Raw genomic sequence first — 24930 nt, 5'->3', positions numbered from 1 at the left:
ATAATAAGTACAATGAACGTTTTCTTTTCTATATCGTTCGTCAATAACATTTGATTTTCAGTAACATCAAGCAGCATAACTCATTAAGCAAATGTTGAAGATAATATAATGCCCTATTACTCATCACATTTTAGAGTAATGGACAAAAAAAATGTAAAATATCGAAAGTAAAATGTTGGATTAATTATCATTTTGATAAGTTTAGTTCCACTTTTCTAATCTGCATCATAAAAACATCCTACAATTTGAAGCTTTTTTTAATATGAAACCGCGACTGGAAACATTCTTAAACATGAATGATAGTAAAAACAACAGGTTCTTTAATAGAAAAAATATTACATTCGTATGGAAAAAACAAAACCAAAATATAATAAAAATTTTTACGCTCTTCTTTAAATTAAACATAGAATTTTTGGAACTAACTACATGTATGATAAGACTGTTTTACTTTGTTTCGTTATGTCTTCAATAAATATAAAGGTACCATGTTTTCAATAGCATATCATGTGAACTAATGTAGAAAAAAAATTTAAGAGTGATTTGAAAAATCTAAATTAGAACCGCCAAGATTAAATATCACTTATTACAAATTATACACCTGCATGCATCTTTATAATTTGAAAAAAGAATTAAAAATTATTCTCTCAAATCATTAAACAAAAGAAATAACATAAATGCGCAGAATAGATATGTGTTTTCCCTTGGACTGAAATGTCACATTTTCATTGGTTTAAACATAGCACGTGATTGCCTCATATATCTCTATATTTGTTCTGAGAAATAATATTTGGCAATATGGCCGTCATTGGTCGACGCTTCGCTTACTCATTTCGACATTTCATAGTATTTTTAACATAAACCACATGCCATAAGTTCTCAAAGTATTTGGAGTAGTTGCCCTTTGAAATTTTTTAAAATTAGAGTAGTTGCTCTTTGAATATTGACGTCACATTGTTTTGTCTGGAGCAGAACAAAATGGCAGCGTCGAAATTTGCTCAAATCTCTGCAGAGGAAAGGGAGAAAACATTTTAAATTGAATAGCAACAAAACATTGTATGTAAACATGTGTGAAGCAAGGATTTTTAAAGAGTATTTGAAAGGTGAGATTGAAAATTTTGAAGAGTTTAAATGAGTTAAATTGGACGAGATGTTAGGCATCTTGTACATGGCTTCATCGCTATTTGTGAATATATACGTCGCTTGATAGTCCTCGGGAAAACAAGACACTTATTAGGCTAGTTACTGAATCACTACGGAAATAGTGAGTCAGTAACTAACCTAATAAGTAATAATATACTAGTCTGTGTAAGAAAGCTTTTCAAGTTTTAATAAGCCTTTAGCCTTTTATGTTGTAAACACAAACTCTCAATGTTTTCACAAGATATATATCAAAAATGTAAAAGTTATGGATTTCTTGTAAAAATAAGATAGGATGAGCAGCATTAGAATAAAAATTCTGCTCTTTTTAAAGAATGTTTTAAAGAGTTATAACAAAAAGTTTCAACAATGTTTAAGATAGTCTGCATGGGATTATAACATAATATAAAAATACGCAAATTTACCACGTCATAAAAAATATTCGTCATTTTAAGTAAAAGCGCCAAAATTATTCCCAAATATGCGCATTTGGAATGAAAATAATTGTTATATATGATTGCATTGGGAAACAAAAAAAAATCAAAATATATCATTAAAAATAATTGCACCAGAAAAATCTACTTTTATAAATAATTGAGCTCTGCCAAGCTACAAAATAATCATATATAATACAACCATAAAATGCAAGTTACATGTATCATTTCTTTTAATGGCAAGCATAAAAATACATGTATGCAAACCAATAACAAAATCATTAATGCCCATTTAAACAAAATTAAAAATATTCTTTAATGTCAACAAAATTCACTCTTTAACAAAAATTAAAATAACCAGTAAGAGCATGGAATGTATGTAAACCATGTGATATAAAACTTACCATACTACAGTGTATGTATCAATTGTAAGAAAACTTTGGAGAGTTATCCTTTACAAACAAATTCATTGAAATACAACATCAAAGACATACAATATAAAAAACAAAGACATTTATAAATACTGTGACAACAAAATAAAATTTAAAAGTACCTTGTCAAAAAACTTTTGATACACATCAGTTGGTGACTTCTATATATCTGAATGTATATTAATGCCCTTTTACATACAAATTATCTCAGATATATTTATGAAACATCCTTCTTTTTCAGCTTATTTCATGTTCTAAATCCAATAAAAGGTATAAAACTATTACAAATAACAATACTAAAAACTAAAATGCTCAAAAAATTCAAGACATAACTTGAATTATAAAACAAGTATTTGACATAATGCCCGAGTTTACCTCTAAAACCACCAAAATGTCATCATTTAATGACTGAACTGATAACAACCTAACTGGTAACTGCATTCCACTTCGTCAAATTTCGTTGATTAAACTCCAACATTTTTTGGCAAAGAGATTGATTGTCGACACTGTCAGTATCCGACTCCAGGGGAGGGATAAAATCTGCTACATTACCTACAGTGAAAAAGCATCGCTCCTGATCGGACTGAACCAATGAAACATATCCGCTGTCAGGGTGAATCCTGGAATTGGGAAGCGAGAATTCGCCCTCCATGTATGTGTGATGGTGGAACTGTATGTCATATGGATCAAACACCGTTTCTTTTGGGTTACGCTGCAACATTGGCCAAACTGCAGGATTAACATCAATACACCTGTTGTCCCCATGAGCTGATATATGATAGTTCATAACCGTCTCCCGATTGTTAACCAAGCGCCTTTCACTTTCATCCTCCCCAATAAATGTCTTAATGGACTCCTCTAATCTTTTGTTGGGTATGTTTCTCATTTCCATTTTATACAAATTACGGAGCGCTTCACATAAGTCCTGAGCTTCCGGCCTAGAGGAAGCAAATTCCTCATGAAGTAGAGTTTCGTCGTTATCATGTAAAAAGTTGACCAATTTACGGATTTCAGCATCTCTAATAATACATTGGACATTGCCATTCATATCAACTACATCAGACAACACAAACTGTTCTTGAATGTCTGGATTTAAAATAGTTGTCTCGATATCTGGGAAAAATGAAATAAGGATGGGCTTCCTAATTCGTTGCTGATTTGAGGCTACTGCGGTGTGGATATTATCCAAGGACGAAACACAGTTCAAGAAAGCCTGACTTTCTCTTGAAAGATTTTCATTATTATGAACATGTAAATGCCTGGGAACTTGAGATCGATTTTTCTCAAGGGCAGCATAGATTTGAATTAAGCTTTTGCTAGATATGATTGCCACTTGATAGAAGCTGTTAGATTTTAGATAATCACTTGAGAAACCTTCCATCAGGTTTTCTTCTGCAAACTGGGCCTGAAGCAACAAAAGTCTAGAGTTAAAATATTTCAATAAGTTTAATCATGCTTCAAAATCCAACATGAAGAGAACTTGAATTTGTTTTCTTAAAAGGGTACATTAACAGGTGAATTTCTACTTTAAACATTTTTCTTCTGTATTTACACGATTTTTCTTCCTTTCTTAAGTGAGCGTCTCGGAGAAAGTCATGCAATATTACCAAAATCGTCCACAAGCGTACATCTTAGATATTTTAAAAAGTGTTTAAAACTGAAAGATTATCCCATAAAACTCCAAATTTTGAATTCAATTGCTTGCTGGTGTCGTTCTATTTTTAGCTGTGACCTAATTTGAATAATGGCCCAAATATGGATTAAAACCCAAGAAAAATTATGGAAAACAATGCAGTTTGAACACTAAAAAAAGAATATAATAGAAAATTCCTCACAATTGTTTTACTTATATATATGTTACTTAAAACTCAATTTTTCATAATACCAATTTAAATTATTACAAACTGCCCATAGAACCATGAAAAAGAGATTTTGAAAACTGGCAGTTTGCCAATTTTGCTAGATGTATAAAAATTAACAACTTTGATAGAGGTATAAATATACCTGTAAACGCCTGCATCTTCAAAATTTATCATGATTTTTTAAGATGAAGACATAAGTGTAAATTTCTCAAAAATCCACTTTTGGACTCTCAAAGAATAACACGCAATAATAATATATTGACTGATACATTCCATCAAAATAAGCATATTCTAGCATATTATTAAAATATTTATATTTCAAAAAATAAGTTATTAAATGGATTTTGAAAGAATAAATTAATTCAAAATTGATTTTTTCTTGTCATAAATATTTGTTATATTGATATTATTGCTCCCCAAACCTGTAAATTAATTTTTGGCTGTGAAATAGGATTTGTAAGATTTACCTCCCCTTTGATACAATCTCTAGGCAGAGGAGGTTAAAAAAGTGAAGAGACACCAAATGGAGGTCACATTGAAAACATAATTTATGACAATGGGGTGAATACTAGTTATTTGATCATTATGACCTTATCATTTTCCATCAGAAGGAACCATGAGATTATTTTAATTTAGCTTGACCTATTTGTTCATGAAAATGGATGAAAACGCACTAGGTTTAGCAGCTGAATGTCCTGCTATGTGTAACTTTTATAATGGATCCGGAGGATCGGAATGTGATCTTGCAAACGTTTGTTCTGTTTATGAGTGTGACAGGGATATTATGAATCACTTATACAGTTTACAAAGTGCACAAATTCTAGACAGGTGTGTGTCTAATGCTCATATATGTCCTGAGTACATAGTAATATTGTATCGAAGTGGATATTTCATCATCGATAAGGCAGTGCTTTCTGAAGCACCGCGAAGAGTTGGGAGCACGGTGGAAAAGATCAAAGAGAACTTGTTCTTATCCTGGTCATCGGGGTAATATGAAAGCTGACAGAGGGGCCAGTCCAACAATGTGTAAAGAACTCTGGTTAAAAACAAGACAGACTATACCAGTAGGATCAGGTAAGTTATTTTTACAGTCACCTTAATTCAGGACATTGAAAGAGTATGTAATATAAAATATTATGAGAAAATTAGGTAATATCTAGGAGGACCTCTATATCTAGATATAGATGTAATATAGATATGAGGGTCTGTAAAGATTAAAAATTTAACAATTGACCTTAACTGTACACGTGCGGATCCAGAAATTTTTTCCAAAAGAGGGGGGGGGGTTCCAATGAGAGATAGTTTTGTTTTCCGGGGGGTGGGGGGGGGGAGGGGGAGAGGTCTTATTGTGTATTAGTACTTTAGATCACTACAATATGTTTTGCTTTAAAAAGTACTTCAAGTTCAAAATCATATGAAAAATAAACTAAATGAAAATAACTTGTCATATTCAAAACATGTGTCAAACTGTGTTACAATGCACAGTGTACTAATTGAACTTTGATCTTATGTGCAGTATTTACTTGTAGCAATTTGCAAAAGGTGCTCAATGGATCATAAGAAGAATGTGTCCCCATCATACAATGTAGAGTATGTAGAAGAACTAGGTAATAATTTTGCTATATATTATTCAGTTATATACATAAATGTAATAAACTGACAAACATGCATGTATACAATTAGAAATTGTAAAGGAATATATTCTAATTATTGAAAGCATTGTAACATGTCGAATGATTTCATCATATTACATTTTAAGGATTATTTTCATATGTCAAATGTTAAGAACATACATATAAACATGTAGATATGCATGCATGAACAATGGATTTGAAGCTTAAGAAATTTTGAAAAATTTAAAACTGCATGTGTTGTGATATATTGTGTAATACCAGGTTTGTTAATTATAGATATATATGGAACTTGGGGTTGTCAATGATACATTTTAGCTTTTCATATGGGTATCATTTTTAAAGTAATTGTTAAGAAGACCTTATTATTTTACTTTCAGAGTGGTGTAGACAGATTTGTAGAATTCTTCACACAGACAACAGCACAAAATCCAAAAGTCATGGTATCAGACACATTTTTTTTTATGAAATTTAGTGCATTTTCCATATGTTAATGAATTATACCAGATATTCTTTCTCAGTTAATGACTTGATTTTGGATATTCTCATGTGTGCGCATAAAAATGCAAGTTAATATTAAATTTTAAAGCTACATCACCCACATTAATGGGACAAAGGATCATTTTTAGGGACAAATTATAAATCAATCTATTTATTTATCTGTAATTTCATCTGTCTGTTAGTTAAACCAAATCTTTATACAAAATTAAGAAATATACAACTATTTTTATGTTTAGCATAAAATCAATCTGAAAAGATTTGCATTATATCTATATAGGTGAACATCTACAGTCCTATTTGATTGACATACAAGTGCCACATGTACCAGCTATAGTTGAAAACAAAGAAACATCATTTGATATTGATGTACACAGTAAGTTCACAGTTGAATTGAACAGAAACATGTATTGCTTGTGAAACAGGTACATCAGCATCATTGTTGGTGGTTTCTTAACTCGATCTAGATGCAACTTGTAACAGGTATATGTTACTAATATGTAAAGATAAACCAATAACCTTTCCCAATTCTTATCAGAAACAGATAAATAATAAAAGAGTGTATATATATTTAAAGGTCTTTAGCAATATTGCTTTGTTTTAAATGGATATGTGTGTCTTCCCTAAATACAGGTGTACCAAGTTCACAAGACACAGACACAGTGGGTACAGCCATGGAGTTTGAAATTCTCTGTAAGTGTATGCGTGCAGATAAATTAACACAGGGCGAAAAACCATCTTTAAGCAAGTCCTTAAAGGTGGCTTAAAGGTGACTTAAAGGAGCTTAAAGGCTATACAACCTTTAAGCCGCCTTTAAGTCACCTTTAAGCAAGTGCTTATAGGTCCTTAATGTCCAAACTTCTTTAAGCTACCTTTAAGCCACCTTTAAGCATCTTTAAGTGGCATTTACGCTCTCTTTACACTGCCTTTACACTGTCTTTAAGTGGCCTTTAAGTCAATATTGATCAAGCTGAACAATAAAAACATATATTAAATGCAAAAGCTCTTTTATAGAGATGGGAGGGGGTCATCCGAGTGATAATATAATTTCCAAGGAAGGGGGGGGGGGGGTGTTCCAGGCGGTTTTAATCGTCGCTCCATTAAACACAGATCGCTATCATCAGCACCGCTCTGATGGACACAGATTGCCGTTATAAAATTCTTTATAATTTTTTGGGGGGTTCAAAATTATTGTAGGTATGAGCGCAGTCTCTGTATCTTAATATGTGCATAAAACTAATTAAAGTATGTTTGTTTCCTATTATAAATTAATCGGTGAAAAATCTCTCTCTCTCTCTCTCTCAGTTCATCCGGTTATTAAACAAAATGAAGATAATGAACCAAAAATGCATGATTTAATTTGTTAATCGGTTTAAGGTTTGTATTTGTTTTTTCAATTTTCATTATTTCTAACTGCTAGATACATGTTAAAGATGAAAAGACTCTCAACTGCCTTTGTTATATCGGGCAGGATATTACTGCTTTGTTTGTCTAGACATAGTTTTGTTCGTTTGTGTATATCTAATTAGAGTCTATTGTTTGTCCAACTTAAGAAAACCCCTGGAACTAACACAGAATATACAAGATATACACAGCAGTTGTGTCGTGTGCCCAGGTGCATGTTTGTGTATATCTAATTAAAGTCTATTGTTTGTCCAACTTAAGAAAACCCCTGGAACTAACACAGAATATACAAGATATACACAACAGGTGTGTCGTGTGCCCAGGTGCACGTCAGGGTTTCTAAAGGCGTTGAATCTTAGAATGTACGAGTATACGATAACTCTAGTGAATAAAAGTTAATTTACATTTGTAATTCATTTTCAAAGTATTATTTCCTAGCTCTGGGTTTCAAAGATGTTACGTCTACAAATTAATGATACATGTATGTAAGAGTAAAATCTTGAGGCTAATTAATTAATGTACCGGTGATCATAAATAGGGGTTGATTATTTAAATATATGTATAAGGGTAAATATGTCAAATATACCCGGCCTGGCACATCATACAATTGTATGTACAAGTCATTTGAAATTGCCACATGCAGTAAATACGTCACCGGTAATTGGTAATTTTGTTTGTTATAGAATTGATAGTTTAAAAATCATGTACATGTACATACAATTACATGTAAATATTTGAACATATTGGAACGGCGCCGCGATCATGAAAACCGGGAAATTGCGGGAAATTGAACAAATACCCTAATAGTATCAATGCATTTAATTAAAGAAATGATTTCATTTTCTTTCTTACATTTTTATAGCTATAAGTTAAATGAACGTATATCTACTCGGTTTAAATTTATTAACTAAGAAAGCCTACTATAGTGAACCTAACGGTTTCCATTTAGGTATAATATATTTTCGTTCACTGAAGACCAAGTTCCGTATTTCATTCTAAATACATGCATGCATGTAATTTATAAATTAGATATAATTGATTGTTACAAACTGAATGGTTTGTCAAAATCTTTTCAAGTAAACACATTCAATACAGTGATTCAATATCCACTGATATATAGGATATAAAAACGCTCATAAATATGTAAGTTGCGGTGGCGCAGAGGATGTGTGGTGATGCTAGTAAGCTAAGGGTCCCGGGTTCAATTCTCGCCGTGGCCGGTTTTTTTTTTGTTTTTTTTTTTTCATTTTTCTTTCTAGAACAAAAACCGTTTTAATACCTTTTCTTTCATAAAGTTAATACATTTTGTTGGAAATTAAGCACAATATTGAATTCAAATTTTTTTAATGGCTTAAAGGTGGCTTAAAGGTAGCTTAAAGGTGGCTTAAAGGTGGCTTAAAGAAGTTTGGACATTAAGGACCTATAAGTTGTCCTTAAAGGTGGCTTAAAGGTGGCTTAAAGATAGTCTTTAAGCTGCCTTTAAGCCATCTTTACGCTTTCTCTAAGCCACCTTTAAGCAATACTTATAGCTTAAAGGTAGCTTAAAGGTGGCTTAAAGATCGTCTTTAAGCTACCTTTAAACACCTTTAAGCTATCTTTAAGGAGGACTTAAAGATGGTCATTCATCCTGTGTAAGCCACAAATCAATTACATGTAAAGCATATTTACAAGCTATATTAGCCTCAACTGATTTATTTTTTGGTGTTTATTTTGATAATCTTATTTCCTATAAATTTGACAGATATTCTTGTTAGGTGTAAAATGTGTACTGTAAATTTTATTGTGCATTGTGTATAAAAAAAAGTTTAAAAATGTATGCAGTGCATTATGCGAACCAATGTCAAAAGTAATTATGACTCGGTAAAATATCTTGGAACTCTTAAGAGAAATATCATTCTATCCAACTGTCTGTCTGTCCATTAACACAATTGTGTGACACATTAAGTCACAAGTAGACCATATAAGGAGGATTGTATATCTTGAGACTATGTCAGTTTGTTGTATCTATAATGAATTATTGGTATCCCACTCCAAAGGAGAAAAGGGTATACTGTTTTACCCTTGTGTGTCTGTCAACAATTTCTGTCACAGTTTTCTCAGCAACTAGCTATTCATCACAGATGCTTGAAATTTTAACACACACTTTGTATAGGCATGCCATATAGTGGAATTTATTTTTGTACCATGTGTACGTCAACTTCCTGTTAAATGTAGACTTTGCTTATTAGTCCCCTACCGGTTTTCACCGGAGGGGACTATAGCTTTCCTCTGCGTCCGTCAGTCCATCTGTCCGTCTGTCTGTCCCACTTCAGTTTTCCACACTTTTTTTCTTTATGCGTTTGAGGAATAATATGAAATTTGCTGAACAGCTTCAAAATGTCAAACTACAGATCAAGTTTACACTTTTGTAGCGTCTGGTTGACATATTTTCGAGAAAATTAATTTTTTATATTTCAATTTTTTAATGTTCGGGTTCGATATTCTGCATAACAGTGCATTGTTTTCACAATTTCCACAAACCGGTAGGGGACGTGTATTGCTTATGCAATACTCTCAGAATGCTTGTTTTGTATAATATTCACATCAGAGCGAGGGTATTACTAGTAAGCATTGGTCACTTGCAGATATCTTGTTTCCATTATTAGAGCTGCATATTTATTTAATAACTCATAAGTGTATCTAAATATATCAAAGTTTGATCAATTAATAAATAGATCATGGTAAACCAATATACTGAGACAAATAATAGACATTGACTATGCAAATCATACTACCTGAGAAGATCAAACACATAACATTTATACATGAATTCACATTTTCTAGTTACCGGTAGATTTCTAGTAATGAAGCACACTGTATTGCTTTCCAGCCACAAGTTCTTGTTACCCTTCCTTACCATCATCCCAAGACTGGTATGAGCAGAACAAAACACCAAAAGAAAAACTAAATGAAGCATTACTGAGACTTTCAGGTAATTTAACTGAAATCAATTTATGCAGTAATTTTCAAGAAACTTGTTAGACATTTGCTTTCAAATATGCTGATGAATCAAAACGTCTTATTTGTTTAACAGCATTCGGGATATGCTTGATTTTAACTAGTAATACATGTATATATATAAGAAATATAGTAGGGGATGCAAGCACGCACTAAGACCTGTTACACAGTGAGTGATGTGGCATTAGGGCTCTTTGCTTATTCTTAGTTTTGAAGATTGATAATATTTTAGTGAGAGAAAGCTTAAAAAGTAACGTATTTTGCAGAGTACATTACTTCATTTAACAAATTTGTGAATTTCTAAACATTTGCTGGTCCTTTCTGGTACGTCATATCATTTGTAAAATTATATCATAAAAATAACAACTTTGTTTATAGATAACAAGTTTCAACCTCTGAAGTCTCAACTTACAAGACCTTGGTCTGAATTAGCAAAGTCTGCAAAGTATTACTACATCAGCAAGGCCAAAGAAGCTGTTATGATAGTCCTGTCCATCATAGCCCCAGGACAAGAGGACACCATTCTCTCAAAACTCAGTCCATCCTTTACAAATGAAAGTGATGCAACAGACAAAGCTACACAACAGTTGATAGAGGCATATCATGTCACAGCAGACAAAAAAACCCAGCTGCAGATCTTGTCATTATTTGCGAACAACTTTACAAAGGAAAACCTTCTTCAACTTGTACCATCACTGACACAATCCAAAATTGATGCCGCCAGAAAACATGCTTCAGTGATGGGACCAGGACAGATACTAAATCCACCAAAGATATACAGAATACGTCTGACCAGACCAAAATTGCTCCACTTTCTGGAATATGTATCTATGCCCTCTATTTCCCAGGTTCTTGGTTTTGGTACCATGCAACTTCATTTGTCAAGTGGAGAAAAAATACAAATTCCAAAAGTTATCAGAAATGCTGTGAGTGCTAGAATCATTGCAAACTACCTAGAGTATTGCAAGGAAACAGAGTTCCAAACTTTTAGCCGTGCATCTTTGTACAGAATCCTGAAAGCCTGTCGAGCATAAAAAAGGAAAGCAATGCATGGACTTGACAATACTACAGCACTTGGAATGATTGCCATGGAGTCATTACAGAAGGTTGTAACAAGACTTGGGGAATATGGATTGGATATGGAGAAAAAAGACACTCTGATTGATATGATCAACATCTGTAATCAGCACTTGAAATTTGATGTGAAAAGCCATTTCAGCAGAAGTTCCTCATGCAGTGATCATTGTACAATGTTTGCCCTGAGTGATCCAACAGACACATGCTTTTCTAGTAACTGTGATCATGACCATTCAGACATTTGCTCAAATTGTGTTTTGACACACAAACTTACAGAGGGCATCACTGAAGCCACTAAAACAGTCAGAATACCATCTGAGGATTTGATGGAGGAATTGCAGCATGAAATTACCATGGCAACAAAAGCCATCAAGGACTGGAAGGCTCATCTTCTTAGAACTGTGCACCAAAACTTTGCAAGATCAGACATCCTACAACACCTTGAATCAAACCAGGGACTTCTTATAATGGATTGGGCCATGAAGTTTCTACCCCTCCAGTACAGGGAAACACAGTCAGACTTCTTTGGAAAAAAGGGCATTAGCTGGCATATTTCATGTTTAATTACCAAGAAGAGTGACCCTGAACCAACAGCTAGCACCTTGTCAGACCATCTTGACTTGAACACCTATATCCATATCCTTGAGAATGGTACTCAAGGTTGGTTTTCCGTTGCTCATATTATTAGACACCTTCTTTTGACTCTATCAGTGCAGTTTCCAAACCTGAAAGAGATCTACATGAAGACAGACAATGCTGGTTGCTATCACTGTACACCACTAATCTCCTTTATCAGTCAGAATCACAGTCATTTTCCTATTACCATCAAGGAGTTCAACTTCAGTGAAGCACAGTCTGGAAAAGATCTTTGTGACAGCAAAACTGGTTCCTGTCGAATGCATGTGGCTAGATTTCTGAATGAGGGAAATGATATTCTTTCTGCCTCAGACTTGAAGAGAGCCTTGGAAAGTAATAATGGATTGAAAGGAACAAAGACCTGTGTTATCTCCATTGACAATGCAGAGGAACCAAAGATAAAATCCAAAATTCCTCAGATTAGCCTTCTGAACAATTTCAGATTTGATGTGGATTCAGTTATTGCAAAAAGGGCATATCAGATTGGTTGTGGACGCCTTATTGAGACCAATACTTTGAAGGATCAGCATCTTAATGTTGGAGAAATGAATGGTTTTGAGGTAAATGTTAGTTATGAAAATTAATAATCATATACTTATATAATGTTCGATTCAATATCATAAAGAAGACATACTAGCTATTTTGTCTCCGTTATATAAATTACAAATGCAATTTACTATATAGTCTCTGTAGTATAATTACAAATGTATGTGCTATATAGTCTAAAAATTACAAATGTAATTTGGATTTTATTGCTTTATAGGTGTTAGAAGAATTTCCATCTCATGCAGTTGATGTTGGACAAGTCTGTGTTAGAATGAGGAACCCAAACATTCAAAATGAAATGGAGGAGGAACAGAACCAGGATCAGGACCAGGGGCACCTGAATAATGATTTGTATGCATGTCCAGATCCCTATTGCCAGAAACAGTATGTGAGGTCTGCTAACCTTGAGAAACATCTAGCATTAGGCAATCACCTTTACAGGAAAGCTGAAGAAACCGGAATTGATTGTGGCATCAAAATATGGGTTGAAAAGTGTTCTGCCATCCGAGAGAAATATGCTCACATTTGTGAGACAGTGTTGTCTCAGAGTCGTGATACAGGTATCTTTTCCCAAAGTTCAGGAGGATGGGCATTAAAATCTGTTGCTAAATGCAACAGGTTCTCCTTAAATGTGAAGGAGTATGTAAAGAAGATTTTTGAAAGCTGTGAAAAGACAGGAAAACGGCCGAATTATGCAGCTTTAAGTGGAGAACTTCAAAAAGCTTGTGATGAAAATGGACAACGCCTTTTTAGACCATTTGAGTGGCTAACAGCAAATCAACTGAGAAACTTGTTTGCATCATATATTAACAACAAGAAGAAAAATTATAGGGACAGACAGATTCTTTTAGTGGAAGTTCCAGAAACAGATGAACATCTTCAAGAAATTGTCATGAATCTTAAGGCAGAAGAACGTCAGCAGACTGTATCTGACATGTATGAAAATGTGTTTTATGCAGCAAATACTTAATTTACCTTTGGATATCTCTGTGGCAACCTGTATAACATGCATTTACATGGAAATTATCAATGTTTTATACTTTGAGATATCTGTAAAGGTGAAAAATTCCAGGTTTAAAAAAAATACACTGTCTCAGTATGTGTATTTTAGCATGAATGTATTTCTTATTACATTTGGTATTTATCTTTTATGATTGTGTGAGCATGGCAACTTACAGGTTACATTAGTGCAATGATTCATTTCTTTTTATGTAATGATTATTGTCAGTTCTAATTAGACACCACCAAAAGTTAACTCTCTGAAGGTTCAGTGCACTGTCAGTAATATATATATAAGGTTTTCTCAGGAAATTAAACAAACGCAGATGATTGTATTTCCTTGGAAACAAGTTTTTTTCATTTTAGTAACCAATTTTATTATAGTATTTGAAAATATTGAAATTAATATTTGCAAAACTTATCTTAGAGTAATAACATTTAATTTAGTATTCTCTGTTAAAACTATAAAGCATCAGAATTTTTTTTACCTTCTTAAAAGAAAGTGATAAAAGTCCAAAATGAGGAAAAACAACAATTTGAAGTTTTTATGAATAACAGTAATATACGTTATGTACTTATATGATGGCGTTATTAATGACAACTTGTATTTCCTGTTTTGAAATATTCAAAGTTAATTTTTATTATTTTTTGCTGTATAAATTGTCAAAATAATGCTGTGATATTTCAGAACATTCCTGGTATAGATTTAAATGAATTGAATGTTAGCCATTTTAACGATTTTTTGTAAAAATGAAAAAACCAGTCTTATTGGTGACCTCATATCTGACCTATATTATAGAGTCCAAAGTCAGATTTTTTATATTGTACTATTCATGGTCTGTACTTATAGGTGTAATTGCAATAAAAGAAATTGAAGCGTTTACAGACCCCAAAATAATGCTTTGTAAGTTGATAAAATTTGAACATTTCATTAAACGTAGCAATTTGAAAAGTTTATGACCTTTTTGTACTTAAACTAGATAAGTTCTATATAAATGTACCACCCCAGATGAAATGCTAGACAACATGCTTTTACCCCCTATAACTAGTTTCTATGCATGTATTATCACTCTAAGTTGAGAGGTCCTGAAATATGTGTAGATTTCATGGTTTTTGTTCCCATTTTTGACCCCTTGTTCTATTTTTAGTAACATGCCTTTTACTCATGAACTATGCCAACCATGACAAAAACATATGTGGTAAATTATATGCCATATTAATACTATGTTGCACACCAAAATTGATATCGATACATCAACCATGCTTGTGGACTGTTTTGCATGACTTTCTCTGAGACGCTCACTTAAAACAACTTTTTATAGGCAAAGCTTATTTTCTACAACCGGTATTTCATTTCAGGGTTTGTTTTAAAAGTAACAAGACATTCTAGTACGCAAACATACACATACATATCTCTTGAAAAAAATGATTATGCAAAGAGTGGTAAATCTTGCTTAGATTAGATCAACATCAAGAATTCAATCTGCTTTATCACATATGAGATATGAATTCTTTGTTGAGGCTTAATATGCACAGCATCTACAATTTTTCAGATAAAAAGAAATTTATATAATCTCAATCCATTCTTTAATATTTAATCGAATTTATCCCAACTAAATTGTACATGTTTTCAAATGGAAATTCAAAAGTACAAAGGAAAGGGGTGATTTTCTACATGCAGTGTAATTAATTTAGAGATAAAAAAAAAATGAAAAAAAAATGACAATAACAAATTTTGTGGAAAAGATAAAGTACACAAAAATGGGATAATTATAAATCTAGCATTTTAAAAAGTGCAACTTAAGTACAAGACTTTAATCATAAAATTTCTGATGGTGGAAGATTCAAGCTATAGAATGACTGGTTCGTTTAAATTTAGGTACTCCAATTTAAAATAAATAGCACACATACTAGATGTTGCATTTGCAGGCCATATGTTGGCCTACATCATCACATATATTTTTATCTATGTTGTTTTGAAGTATATCAGATTAGCATGGTGATTTATTTGATTTTAATTTCTATTTTACCTTGCATCCTCTGATGGCGTGTATTAGATTTTTCAAACAAAGGACAGCGTTTCTGAGCTGTAGACTGTCATCGCAAAACACAGGTAATACTATGGTACAGTCTAAAAAGGACGAATAAACAATCAAAGTAAGGAATTACCCAACACAAGAAAAACTGGCACAATTAAGCATCAAAATAAAGAGGAAAAATCTTGAGTGTTCGTTGAAACAACAATGTACTTTTGATCTGCGGTTCAAGATATATCTTCTGGTAAGACATTAAAACCATACGAAATTGTGTCAGTGTCTGGTCCCATGACATATATTTGATCTAGGTCAAGTTTTGTAATTGGTTTAGTTTATCTAGAAGGCATATGCTGTATGGTTGCAGACTACAGGTTAAAAGGGAGTAAGCGGTTGAATAATTATTGCTTCTAAACACTCCCTAACGAGCCTTTGGCTACAATGGCATAAAATGCACATGCACAGCTTTGCAAATGCTGCAATGACAGAACTCTTCTTTGATGTTGGAGAGTAAAGATGACAATTTTCAACATATGTTAAAAGATCACGACTACATAGAAAGAGTAATTGAATCGTCTTTGTGTAATGGTTGCTGAGGCTTCATCTGATGATATAATAAAATTATAAGTAAATGCTGAAAATTCTTCCTGAAAACCCACGTAGCATATACTCTTATGTTACAGAATTACAGCACAAGGTCTATATATACATGTATCATTCATACACATATCAACATGTTTTAACCACATGACGCTTTCTAGAAATGGTTAGAGGATGGTAAGTAATAATAGTATATCCAACACGCTGCTAAACAAATAGCTACTAAGTATAACGAATTTATATACATGTATACTTAACGATATTTTGCACCATTCATTGAATTCAGTCTAATGATTAACAATTCACCTAGTAATTATCAAAAATCTTATCTTATCAAAATATCTATATGATTTCAATTAGTAAACAACTGTAAATGTATTCTAAGAATCGTACGTTACAATGTCTGGTTTGAACTGATGAACTGTATCATTTTCCATTGTTTTTGGTATGCTGATGGTTTTAAAGGGGCATGGTCACGATTTTGGTCAAATTCAATTTAACTATTTTTAGGGTCTTCCGTTTCCAACGGAAGACCCTCTTGTTTTTCTTCGGTTTCTTTTTATTATTATTTTATTTTTTTATTTTTTTTCTGACTCCTTCTCGGCTTTATATCTCAAAAAGTTTTCATTTGATTTCAATGAAATTTTCAGAGCTTTTGTGAAGATACCGTGCCTCAACGATGTTAAAGTTTCAGCATTTACGTCATTTCCGTTCAAATTTGGCGGCCATTTTTAAATTTGAAAAAAGTGATTTTGTCCGGAAGAAATCTCCGTAAACTTTTAAGATACCGCTTTGAAATTTTTACTGATGATAGATGTATCAATTCTATAATGTACTGGGGGGTTTAAAATTTTGTTCATTAATTTTGCTCAAAACCGGAAGCAGTTCAAATTTTTGGAAATTTTCATTTTTTTGAACAAAAAAAGACAATACTACAGTCTTATAGAAATTGCCATGGTGAATTCAAATCTGAAATCCGTTTGAAAATCCAACGATGCATTACAGAGATATCGGGGTTTAAAAATTGATTTTTCCGGAAATTTTGATTCCGCGTCCTTGGTTTAAAAAATAGCGTAATGTTCAAAGTAAAATTAATTCGTACCAAAAATAATTGTTAAGTCGTGCTTGAACACATTCGGATTTTTTTTTGTCAAGTCGTTCTTGAAACCAGAAGGGTTTTTGTTAATTCGTACTTAAAATTATTCGGATTTTGTTAAGTCGTACCAGGAATAATTCGATTTTTTTTCATCTTGTTATTTAAATTACTCTTGTTATTGGTTTAAGAGCTCTGCTTCTTACAGGAACTTCCAGCTTTACTTCCGACATTAGCGGAAGACCCACTCGTTGCTTTGCAACGAGCTTTGCTCTAGTTATTACTTACAATGCTTTAGGAATGTATTTCTAATGATCAAGATTATAACCTGCATTGCTAAGTTTGTTGGTAATCTCATAATCCATTAAACAATTGATACTTAAACTCTCATATATTTAAACAATCGGATTGGATGTTTTCTTTAAGCTGATGAACCATACCTGCGTTGTTTGGGGTTGTTTCGCTGCTATCTGCTGGGCTGTAGTGTCTTCGTAGTTTACAGTCAACACTATCTGTCATATTAAAGATCACAACAAAAAGCCAATCATTATCAGTGTTTTATTAAATGTTATGTTGCATTTTTGTCATAATTTTAAAAAAAAATTAATATTCTTCAATTCATCTTTAAAATTTTTACATTTTTAAATAACAAATCGAAATCTGAAGAACCAGATTAATAAATTTATTTGTAGATAAAAATCACTCAAAACACTTAGGATAAAATAACATTGTAAGCTTATTCAGAAAAAAAAAATACATTAAAAGACCATGGTGCTACAAATATGATCCAGGAACAGTAACGAGATTAATTTGGCGCCTTTTTTCCTGTCAACTCTGATGGAAACTTCACTTCCTAAACGTCATCATACATACATGTAAAGTGTCTGTTAATATACCTTGTAACATTTCCTTGTTCCTGCTTTTAAAAAATCATTCCTTCCAACAGCAAAGCATTGTTGTATGATTAAAAAGAACTAATTGCATCAGCTATAGAGACAGTTTGAATATGGCAATTTAGAGACAACAGAGAAATGACAAGGTACCTCTTCTGAAGAAAAAGAAACCAGTGATGGTGCCAACCACCACCAGGAGAACAGGAATACTGACGAGGGTGACCAACTTGGACACCACCGGCTCTGGCTGGCGGCTGACAGTAGCCACACAGTCTGAAAATGATCATATGTAAACCTGTCATTAACACCTTAATTCACAAATCTTTTAATTAAAACTAGATACAACAGTCCAATCTACACCAAGCAAAAGGTGAGTTGAATTGTAGTCCTTTCTAGGGTCTACCAAAAGTTCAAGAGGGGGAAAAACATGTTCTCTTCTTTTGTGATACAATCGGGCATCCTGGGAATCCAATGTATTTTCTGTTGTTTTCATCCTTTTTCTCTTTATTGCAAGAGTAATAGAAATATTTACATACTGTTTACAGACCCAAAAGATTACATAGGACATGGTAACGATCCTATAAATTTTCCGCAAAGTTAGTTTGCAAGAGACATAACATTAGGTAAGGTTTAATTATTGTTGGATGTCTTTTTTCCAAACCATATTTATTGACACATGCATGTCTATAAGACTAATTATATAAAAAGAGTCTCTTCTATAATTATCTATGAACATTGATTTTTGTTGTCTTTTTAAAAATAAATGGTATTTTACATCATCTTCATGTCTAAAAAACAAAACATGATACTAAGTCATTTTATAGTCATTTTCTCTTTTTTTAACTCATTCCAGGTCAACATTTTAAGTACAAAAATTATCACCAAAAAACGTCAAGTTAAACAGCAATGTTAAAGTTTAAATTTACAGTACTCCAAGTACTTTGATTTTCTATTGTTATTTTATATTTTTTTCTTTATTTTACAATGAAGAATTTTGCTGATCGTGGGGTATTTGTTTAAATGTCAGACAAGGAAAATAAAGGTCTTTTATATATATTTCTACTAAACACCTTTCGCATATCTAGATCTCTTCATAAAATGTAGGCGTTGTTGGGTGTAAGGGGACATGAAAAACTGGCTGAATCCAAATAAATAAATCTCCATATCTGTCTCAAGGTCTTTTCTACAAAAGCTATATTAGCTTTTTTATTTTACAGCAAAATAGACAAAGATAAAATAAAAAATTTAATTAATAAAACAAGTATATACTTCCACAACAGCTTAGGTCTTAATTAAATTTTGAGGACCTAAAGGCCTGATCGAAATTTTCAATCCCTTTAATGTTCAGTTGGATTGATAGTTAATATGGTGTCAGTTATATTGAGACATATTACCAGATGCCACTCATAAACAACCCCACTTTTTTCTCAGGATGACTATACAATGATCATGAACTTTAAGGTTATTTATAAATGTGCCAGTCTGTGTTTGTAAAAGTGATACAAGACCTGAATTGGTTAATATCAGATCTTTATGTAGTATGTACAGATCCCTAATATTCACAGATGTTCCTAAACCAAGTGTTAAATACAGAAATACTGTAAATATATACTAAACATCTGGAGCTCTCCATGTCCTATTTAGCATTTTTTTTTTTGCCAAACGCCTACTTGTACTATATCGAATTTTAATTACACATTGCAAAATGTTGTGAACATATATTTTAAATGGGTAATTTTAAAAATCAAATCTACACTAATTTCTTTGATAAAATTATACACGCTAAATATACTAGCAGTACTTTATACAGAGAAAATCAATCAAATGTTCGTCCCCGTTTTATTTTCGCCCCTTCTGCAGTTGTTGGCATGAGGCGAATTTCAATGACTAGGCAAATTCAAATGTCTCAAATTATCTCTCTTTAAATACAATGGTGTCTAAGCGAATTCAAGATGGGGCAAAACCATGTACATGTTCAAGTAAATTTTTAAGGGCGAAAATGCCATGGGGCAAAAATAATACGGAAAGAAAATAAACGTGAATACAGTATGTTTACTATAATTGATACCTCGCTGTCCTTTATTACATTTTATCTGATAAATGTACCCAATAACTACACCACACTGAGCATTTTTGCATGACCTGTAACAATTGGACCATCACGGCAGTTTTAATGTGCTTGGTTCATTGTATTTTTTTCCATTGTGTATTAAAAAGAAAACTAATTATAAGTATTAATAAACATACTGTAATAAAGAAGTCAAATTAAACCATCATACTGAATCTATAATTAAAATAATATAATGTTTTGTGATGATCGTGCATCAAAGAAGATTTTTCCATGAAATCCAAATTTTTTTCTGTATTAAATCATGAATTCCTGCAAATACCAGTTAATTAATTTAAAAGTACACAACAGGCTTCAATGAAAAAGGGATAAAAGAAAATTCTACAAAAGACTCATTATTCTTCTTCAGCATGTGAATGAAGATCACAAGACCTTCTAGAAATAGTCCAACTAATCAAAAAGGTAATTTTTATTTTTATCCTCGGCTATCATAACTAACACTGTGATTGTTAAGCTTTGTCAAAATCCAATTTTAATGGCATCTTAAAATCTAAAGCAATGACACAAAATATAAATAAAATGTAAAAAAAAAAAAAAATAAAAAAAAAAAATCCTCCTACATAGCCATCTATATAATGAAAGCAGATGGATTCTTTTATTGGTACACATTTCTCTATATTTTTATTTTGGAATGGAGGATTCTTTTTTACTAAGTTTTATTTTTTCGATCTATTATGCTGCTTAAAATACTGTTATTCTCTAATGGTTAGTACACAACTACTTGTACTAATTTTAAAAACAAATATATATACCGGGGTGTGTATATATATATATATATATATATATATATATATATATATATATATATCCTTTTTCTTGGTATCGGGGATAAATAAACACAAAGAATAAGTCCAATTTTGAAACAGATTTTGAAACAAATCTACTGAAGAGCCCGGTAGGGCGAAAGTGCTATAGATAAAAGTTGTTTGAGCATTGGACTTATTTTTGTGTTTATATATATATATATATATATATATATATATATATATATATATATATATATATATATATATTGAATCTCTAAAAGATTTGTGTTTGGAAGTGATTATTTCCTCTATCGATGAACACTGGCGACAGGGGAAAAAACTCTATTCATGCAAGGATTATGCTAGATCCCTTCATCAGGTGTTTTTCTTTTAAATCTAAATCATATTTGGAATGCACACTTTGAGAGTTATCATTCTTGTCAAATGGTTAAAGCACCTTAAAACCGAAAAGACATAAATAAAATATCCATGGGAGACTCTTTTGAAACAAAATTTTTTACATCATTTAGTCTCAAAGATGATGATTAAGGAAAATATGAAAATCAAGAGAGCTTGAAGATCGTGGCCATTTTTAGACTGCAATGATCTCCTTTCAAAGGAGAACTCTATATATTAAGAACATAGGGAAAAGCCAAAATTTGAAGGTAGAATACAGGAAAAGACACTAATAACAAACTGCCAGGGCTGGACAATTTTGCTTCACTTTAAATGTTATTTGTTTTATCTGTCTGCTTCACAATATGTTTAAAACCTAAGAAGAATTAATATTACATCATTATAAGCATCAATTCATTATAAGAGTGTTTACTTTAAGAGTGTTTTAAATAAATGTATATGAACTTTTTCTATACTAAATAAATATAGTTTATAGCTAAAAACATCATATCTCCAAATAATAAGGCAAATCTGATGGCTAATTTATTGACAAACCAGCCTCCTTAAATTATTATAAAATATGAATGTCCAGCTGCCACTACATAAAATAAAATTTTGTACCTCCAACTGCAACAGTCTTTGATGAAAAATAGTGGTCTAATAAAGCCATTTGATTGTCATATGGTCTAATCTGCAATAATAAAACAGAGTAGTTTTTTAAATAGTTTTAAAACAAAACACTGAGCAAAACTTTATTAATAAATGAATATTTCAAAAAGTGTTTAAATTAAAAATCTCAGTACTAACTTGAATTGTGTAATTCTTCTTACAAGGCACATTTTCAAAGGTGAAGTTTCCTAAAGGCTGAAAAAAGAAAACAATATAAAATTCATGTATATACATATTAATAAGTGCTGACTAGTTATTATAATGACAACTTGTTTGAATACCTTAATTAAAGTTATAATATAAATTATTTGATGAACAATGATTTTGCCTTGCATTTAAATTCATATCAGTATTCTTAAATGTTTCTGAAAATTTACTTTTATATTAATGTTTAATTTAATTCCTCTCAAAAAACAAGATCTATAGCTAGGGGCCTTGAAATCAATAATTTGATTCAAAGGTGATTCAAGCAACATCTAGTATATGTTAGCTTAACAGTGTAATATTCAGTGGTAATTCTACATACATTATTATATACATCTAGTATAATTAATGACTTGCAAAATATAAAAAAAAGAATTGAGGATATCTTGGGACAGAGTATAATTATAATACAACATCTATCTTTGCCATTTATTTAGTGCCAACATTGTCTTATCACCTTTCTAAAGAATGGCATATAAAATAGATTCTATCTACAGTATTGAAACATCTTTCATTTTATACAAAGTACTAGGAGCTCAATTTAGTTCAAATGCCTAATGCAGTATAAATTTTTTTATCAATCACTGCTATTATGAATTAACAACACGTATGAATTAATGCAATTATATCAGTTTGTGAAGAAATGGGCTAGATGTTTCAAAAACTATATAATGTTTGATTGAAGATCAACTTTAAGGTGTATTAGGACCATGTGTACTGACAGATCAGTACATTAAAAAACAATAATCATTTTATGAAACTGAATAATCATTGTTTGGTTATATACGCTACACCTTGAGTTGTCTTTAATATCAAGCTGCCTGGTCAAACGTCACCATGAGTTGAATAAACAAAGCAAAAGTGCTAGATGTAATTAACAGTATCTTGTCAACAAGAGATGAAATATTAATATTAAATAACAAATATCAGTAGTCTACCTAATTTCATGCTATAATACATCATACATGCTGTTATGAAGATGGCTTAACACTTAGTCATCTGTTTCCAACTCATAACTTGCTTTCTGATTCGCTGGTTAAATGACCAATCACTTATGAGTAAACAAGCAATTACTTTATTTGGCTTAAAGATATCATCTTTCAGTTAACCAGAAACTCTTTTTGCGGTCTTCATCTACAGAAAGATACACTGATATATTATCCTTTCAGCACTGAGGAGATCAACACTTAAGTTTGATTAGCTCAGTGAAATTTGAACATGCAGATAGCAATTGTAAAATATTTTTAAATTTCAGCTGCTTTTGACATTTAATGTTCTTAAAAATACAATTTGAAATTCATAGACAAGGCCAATGATAAATGACTTTAAAGTTAAAGATCAGAGTCTAAGGTCAAATCAAATCATATGTATTCATAATTATATAGACAAGTTTGAGTCCAAATCTGTAAGTTTGAGTGGGGTTCAAGGCTATTAAATATGTCACCGAGGGGAAAGGGCACTATAGGAAAAGGGGAATTAACTTGAATAGGCCCAACCCAAGAGACAGGGGGTCAGCCTAGTCAATAGGCTTAAATTGACCTCTAAGTCGAATATGCATAGAGCTATAACTCGAAGGCAGGTTTCACAATTTATTGATTAAGTGATTTTAATTAACTTATAAAATATCAACAATAATCAAATAGAATAAAGTCAAAAGAACAGGATAAAAATAATTATTTCTTAAAAAGCCAAATGAGTCAGGTTTGAATTTAGCTCAATGTTGCTTAGTCTACTGACGGACTGGTGGACAGTCAACTAGATAGTCAGTGTGAAGACATAAGCAACATGAGATAGTGGCCGAAAGTGTCTGACTGAAATTAAGCTCGATGTTGCTTAGTCTTACTGACAGACTGATGGACAGTCAACTAGATAGTCAGTATGAAGACATAAGCAACATGAGGTAGCGGCCGAAATGAGTCAGATTGAAATTTAGCTCAATGTTGCTTAGTCTTACTGACAGACTGGTGGACAGTCAACTAGATAGTCAGTATAAAGACATAAGCAACATGAGGTAGCGGCCAAAAGTTTCTGACTGAATTGAATAAATTTCTAACTGTATTTATATTCTAAAATATAATTAATGAAAGTGAGGCACAGTACTCATGATAATTACTCAGAACAATTACATTGACTAATTGGGGATAATTAGGAGAGTAGACTGACCCTCGCTAATTAATTGTCATCTGGCATGAGTTAACTCTAAAACACGTTACTCAAAATTACACACCATGACAAATAATATAGAAAAATTGATTTTTATGTGACTCTTCTATAAATGCTCAGTTTACTGCAAGGTCAAAGGTCATGATACAACAGTTGCCATGGTGATACTCACTGCTGGTAGGTCTGTACTGTTTTCATGGCGATCACTGTGAAGCTGTACTTTATGGTACTCAGCCCCTGGATACAAGGGAGAGAACCAGAGGTGGACTTGATAGCTGTTGTGGCTAAGCGTCGTCCATATCCTAATCTCTGGCTTCCATGAATAACCTGGTTATAAAGGTTTAATAAGGACA

At 32.0% G+C, this 24930-nt stretch overlaps 3 protein-coding genes across 3 annotated transcripts in view; 2 read left to right on the top strand and 1 right to left on the bottom strand.

The window, feature by feature from the left end:
• Positions 1-391: 391 nt before the first annotated feature.
• The window catches only part of LOC128159614 (uncharacterized), a 57433-nt gene continuing 32894 nt past the window's right edge, over positions 392-24930 (bottom strand). The window contains exons 6-12 of the mRNA XM_052822759.1: positions 24750-24904; positions 22349-22405; positions 22163-22232; positions 18422-18544; positions 17819-17890; positions 15683-15783; positions 392-3407 (exon numbers count right to left, since the gene is read on the bottom strand). Of these exons, the coding sequence (XP_052678719.1) occupies positions 2427-3407; positions 15683-15783; positions 17819-17890; positions 18422-18544; positions 22163-22232; positions 22349-22405; positions 24750-24904 (1559 nt within the window). The 3' untranslated portion in view covers positions 392-2426. The remainder of the gene's footprint in view (positions 3408-15682; positions 15784-17818; positions 17891-18421; positions 18545-22162; positions 22233-22348; positions 22406-24749; positions 24905-24930) is intronic.
• On the top strand, positions 4752-11431 carry LOC128159616 (uncharacterized). Its single transcript, XM_052822762.1, has 7 exons — positions 4752-4938; positions 5394-5471; positions 5876-5938; positions 6274-6369; positions 6627-6686; positions 10267-10368; positions 10773-11431. The coding sequence occupies exons 1-7, from the start codon at positions 4857-4859 to the stop codon at positions 11426-11428; spliced, it is 1137 nt and encodes a 378-aa protein (XP_052678722.1). The 5' UTR covers positions 4752-4856; the 3' UTR covers positions 11429-11431.
• LOC128159615 (uncharacterized) lies at positions 11441-14370 on the top strand. The gene is made up of 2 exons (XM_052822761.1): positions 11441-12667; positions 12871-14370. Exons 1-2 carry the CDS (start codon positions 11441-11443, stop codon positions 13621-13623), a joined length of 1980 nt encoding a protein of 659 aa, XP_052678721.1. The 3' UTR covers positions 13624-14370.

This window comes from Crassostrea angulata, chromosome 8, assembly GCF_025612915.1.
Source record: "Crassostrea angulata isolate pt1a10 chromosome 8, ASM2561291v2, whole genome shotgun sequence".
In the NCBI taxonomy this organism is placed as follows: Eukaryota; Metazoa; Mollusca; class Bivalvia; order Ostreida; family Ostreidae; genus Magallana; species Magallana angulata.
The sequence above is the reverse complement of the archived record's forward strand: the minus strand, read 5'-3'. Positions and strand labels throughout refer to the sequence as shown.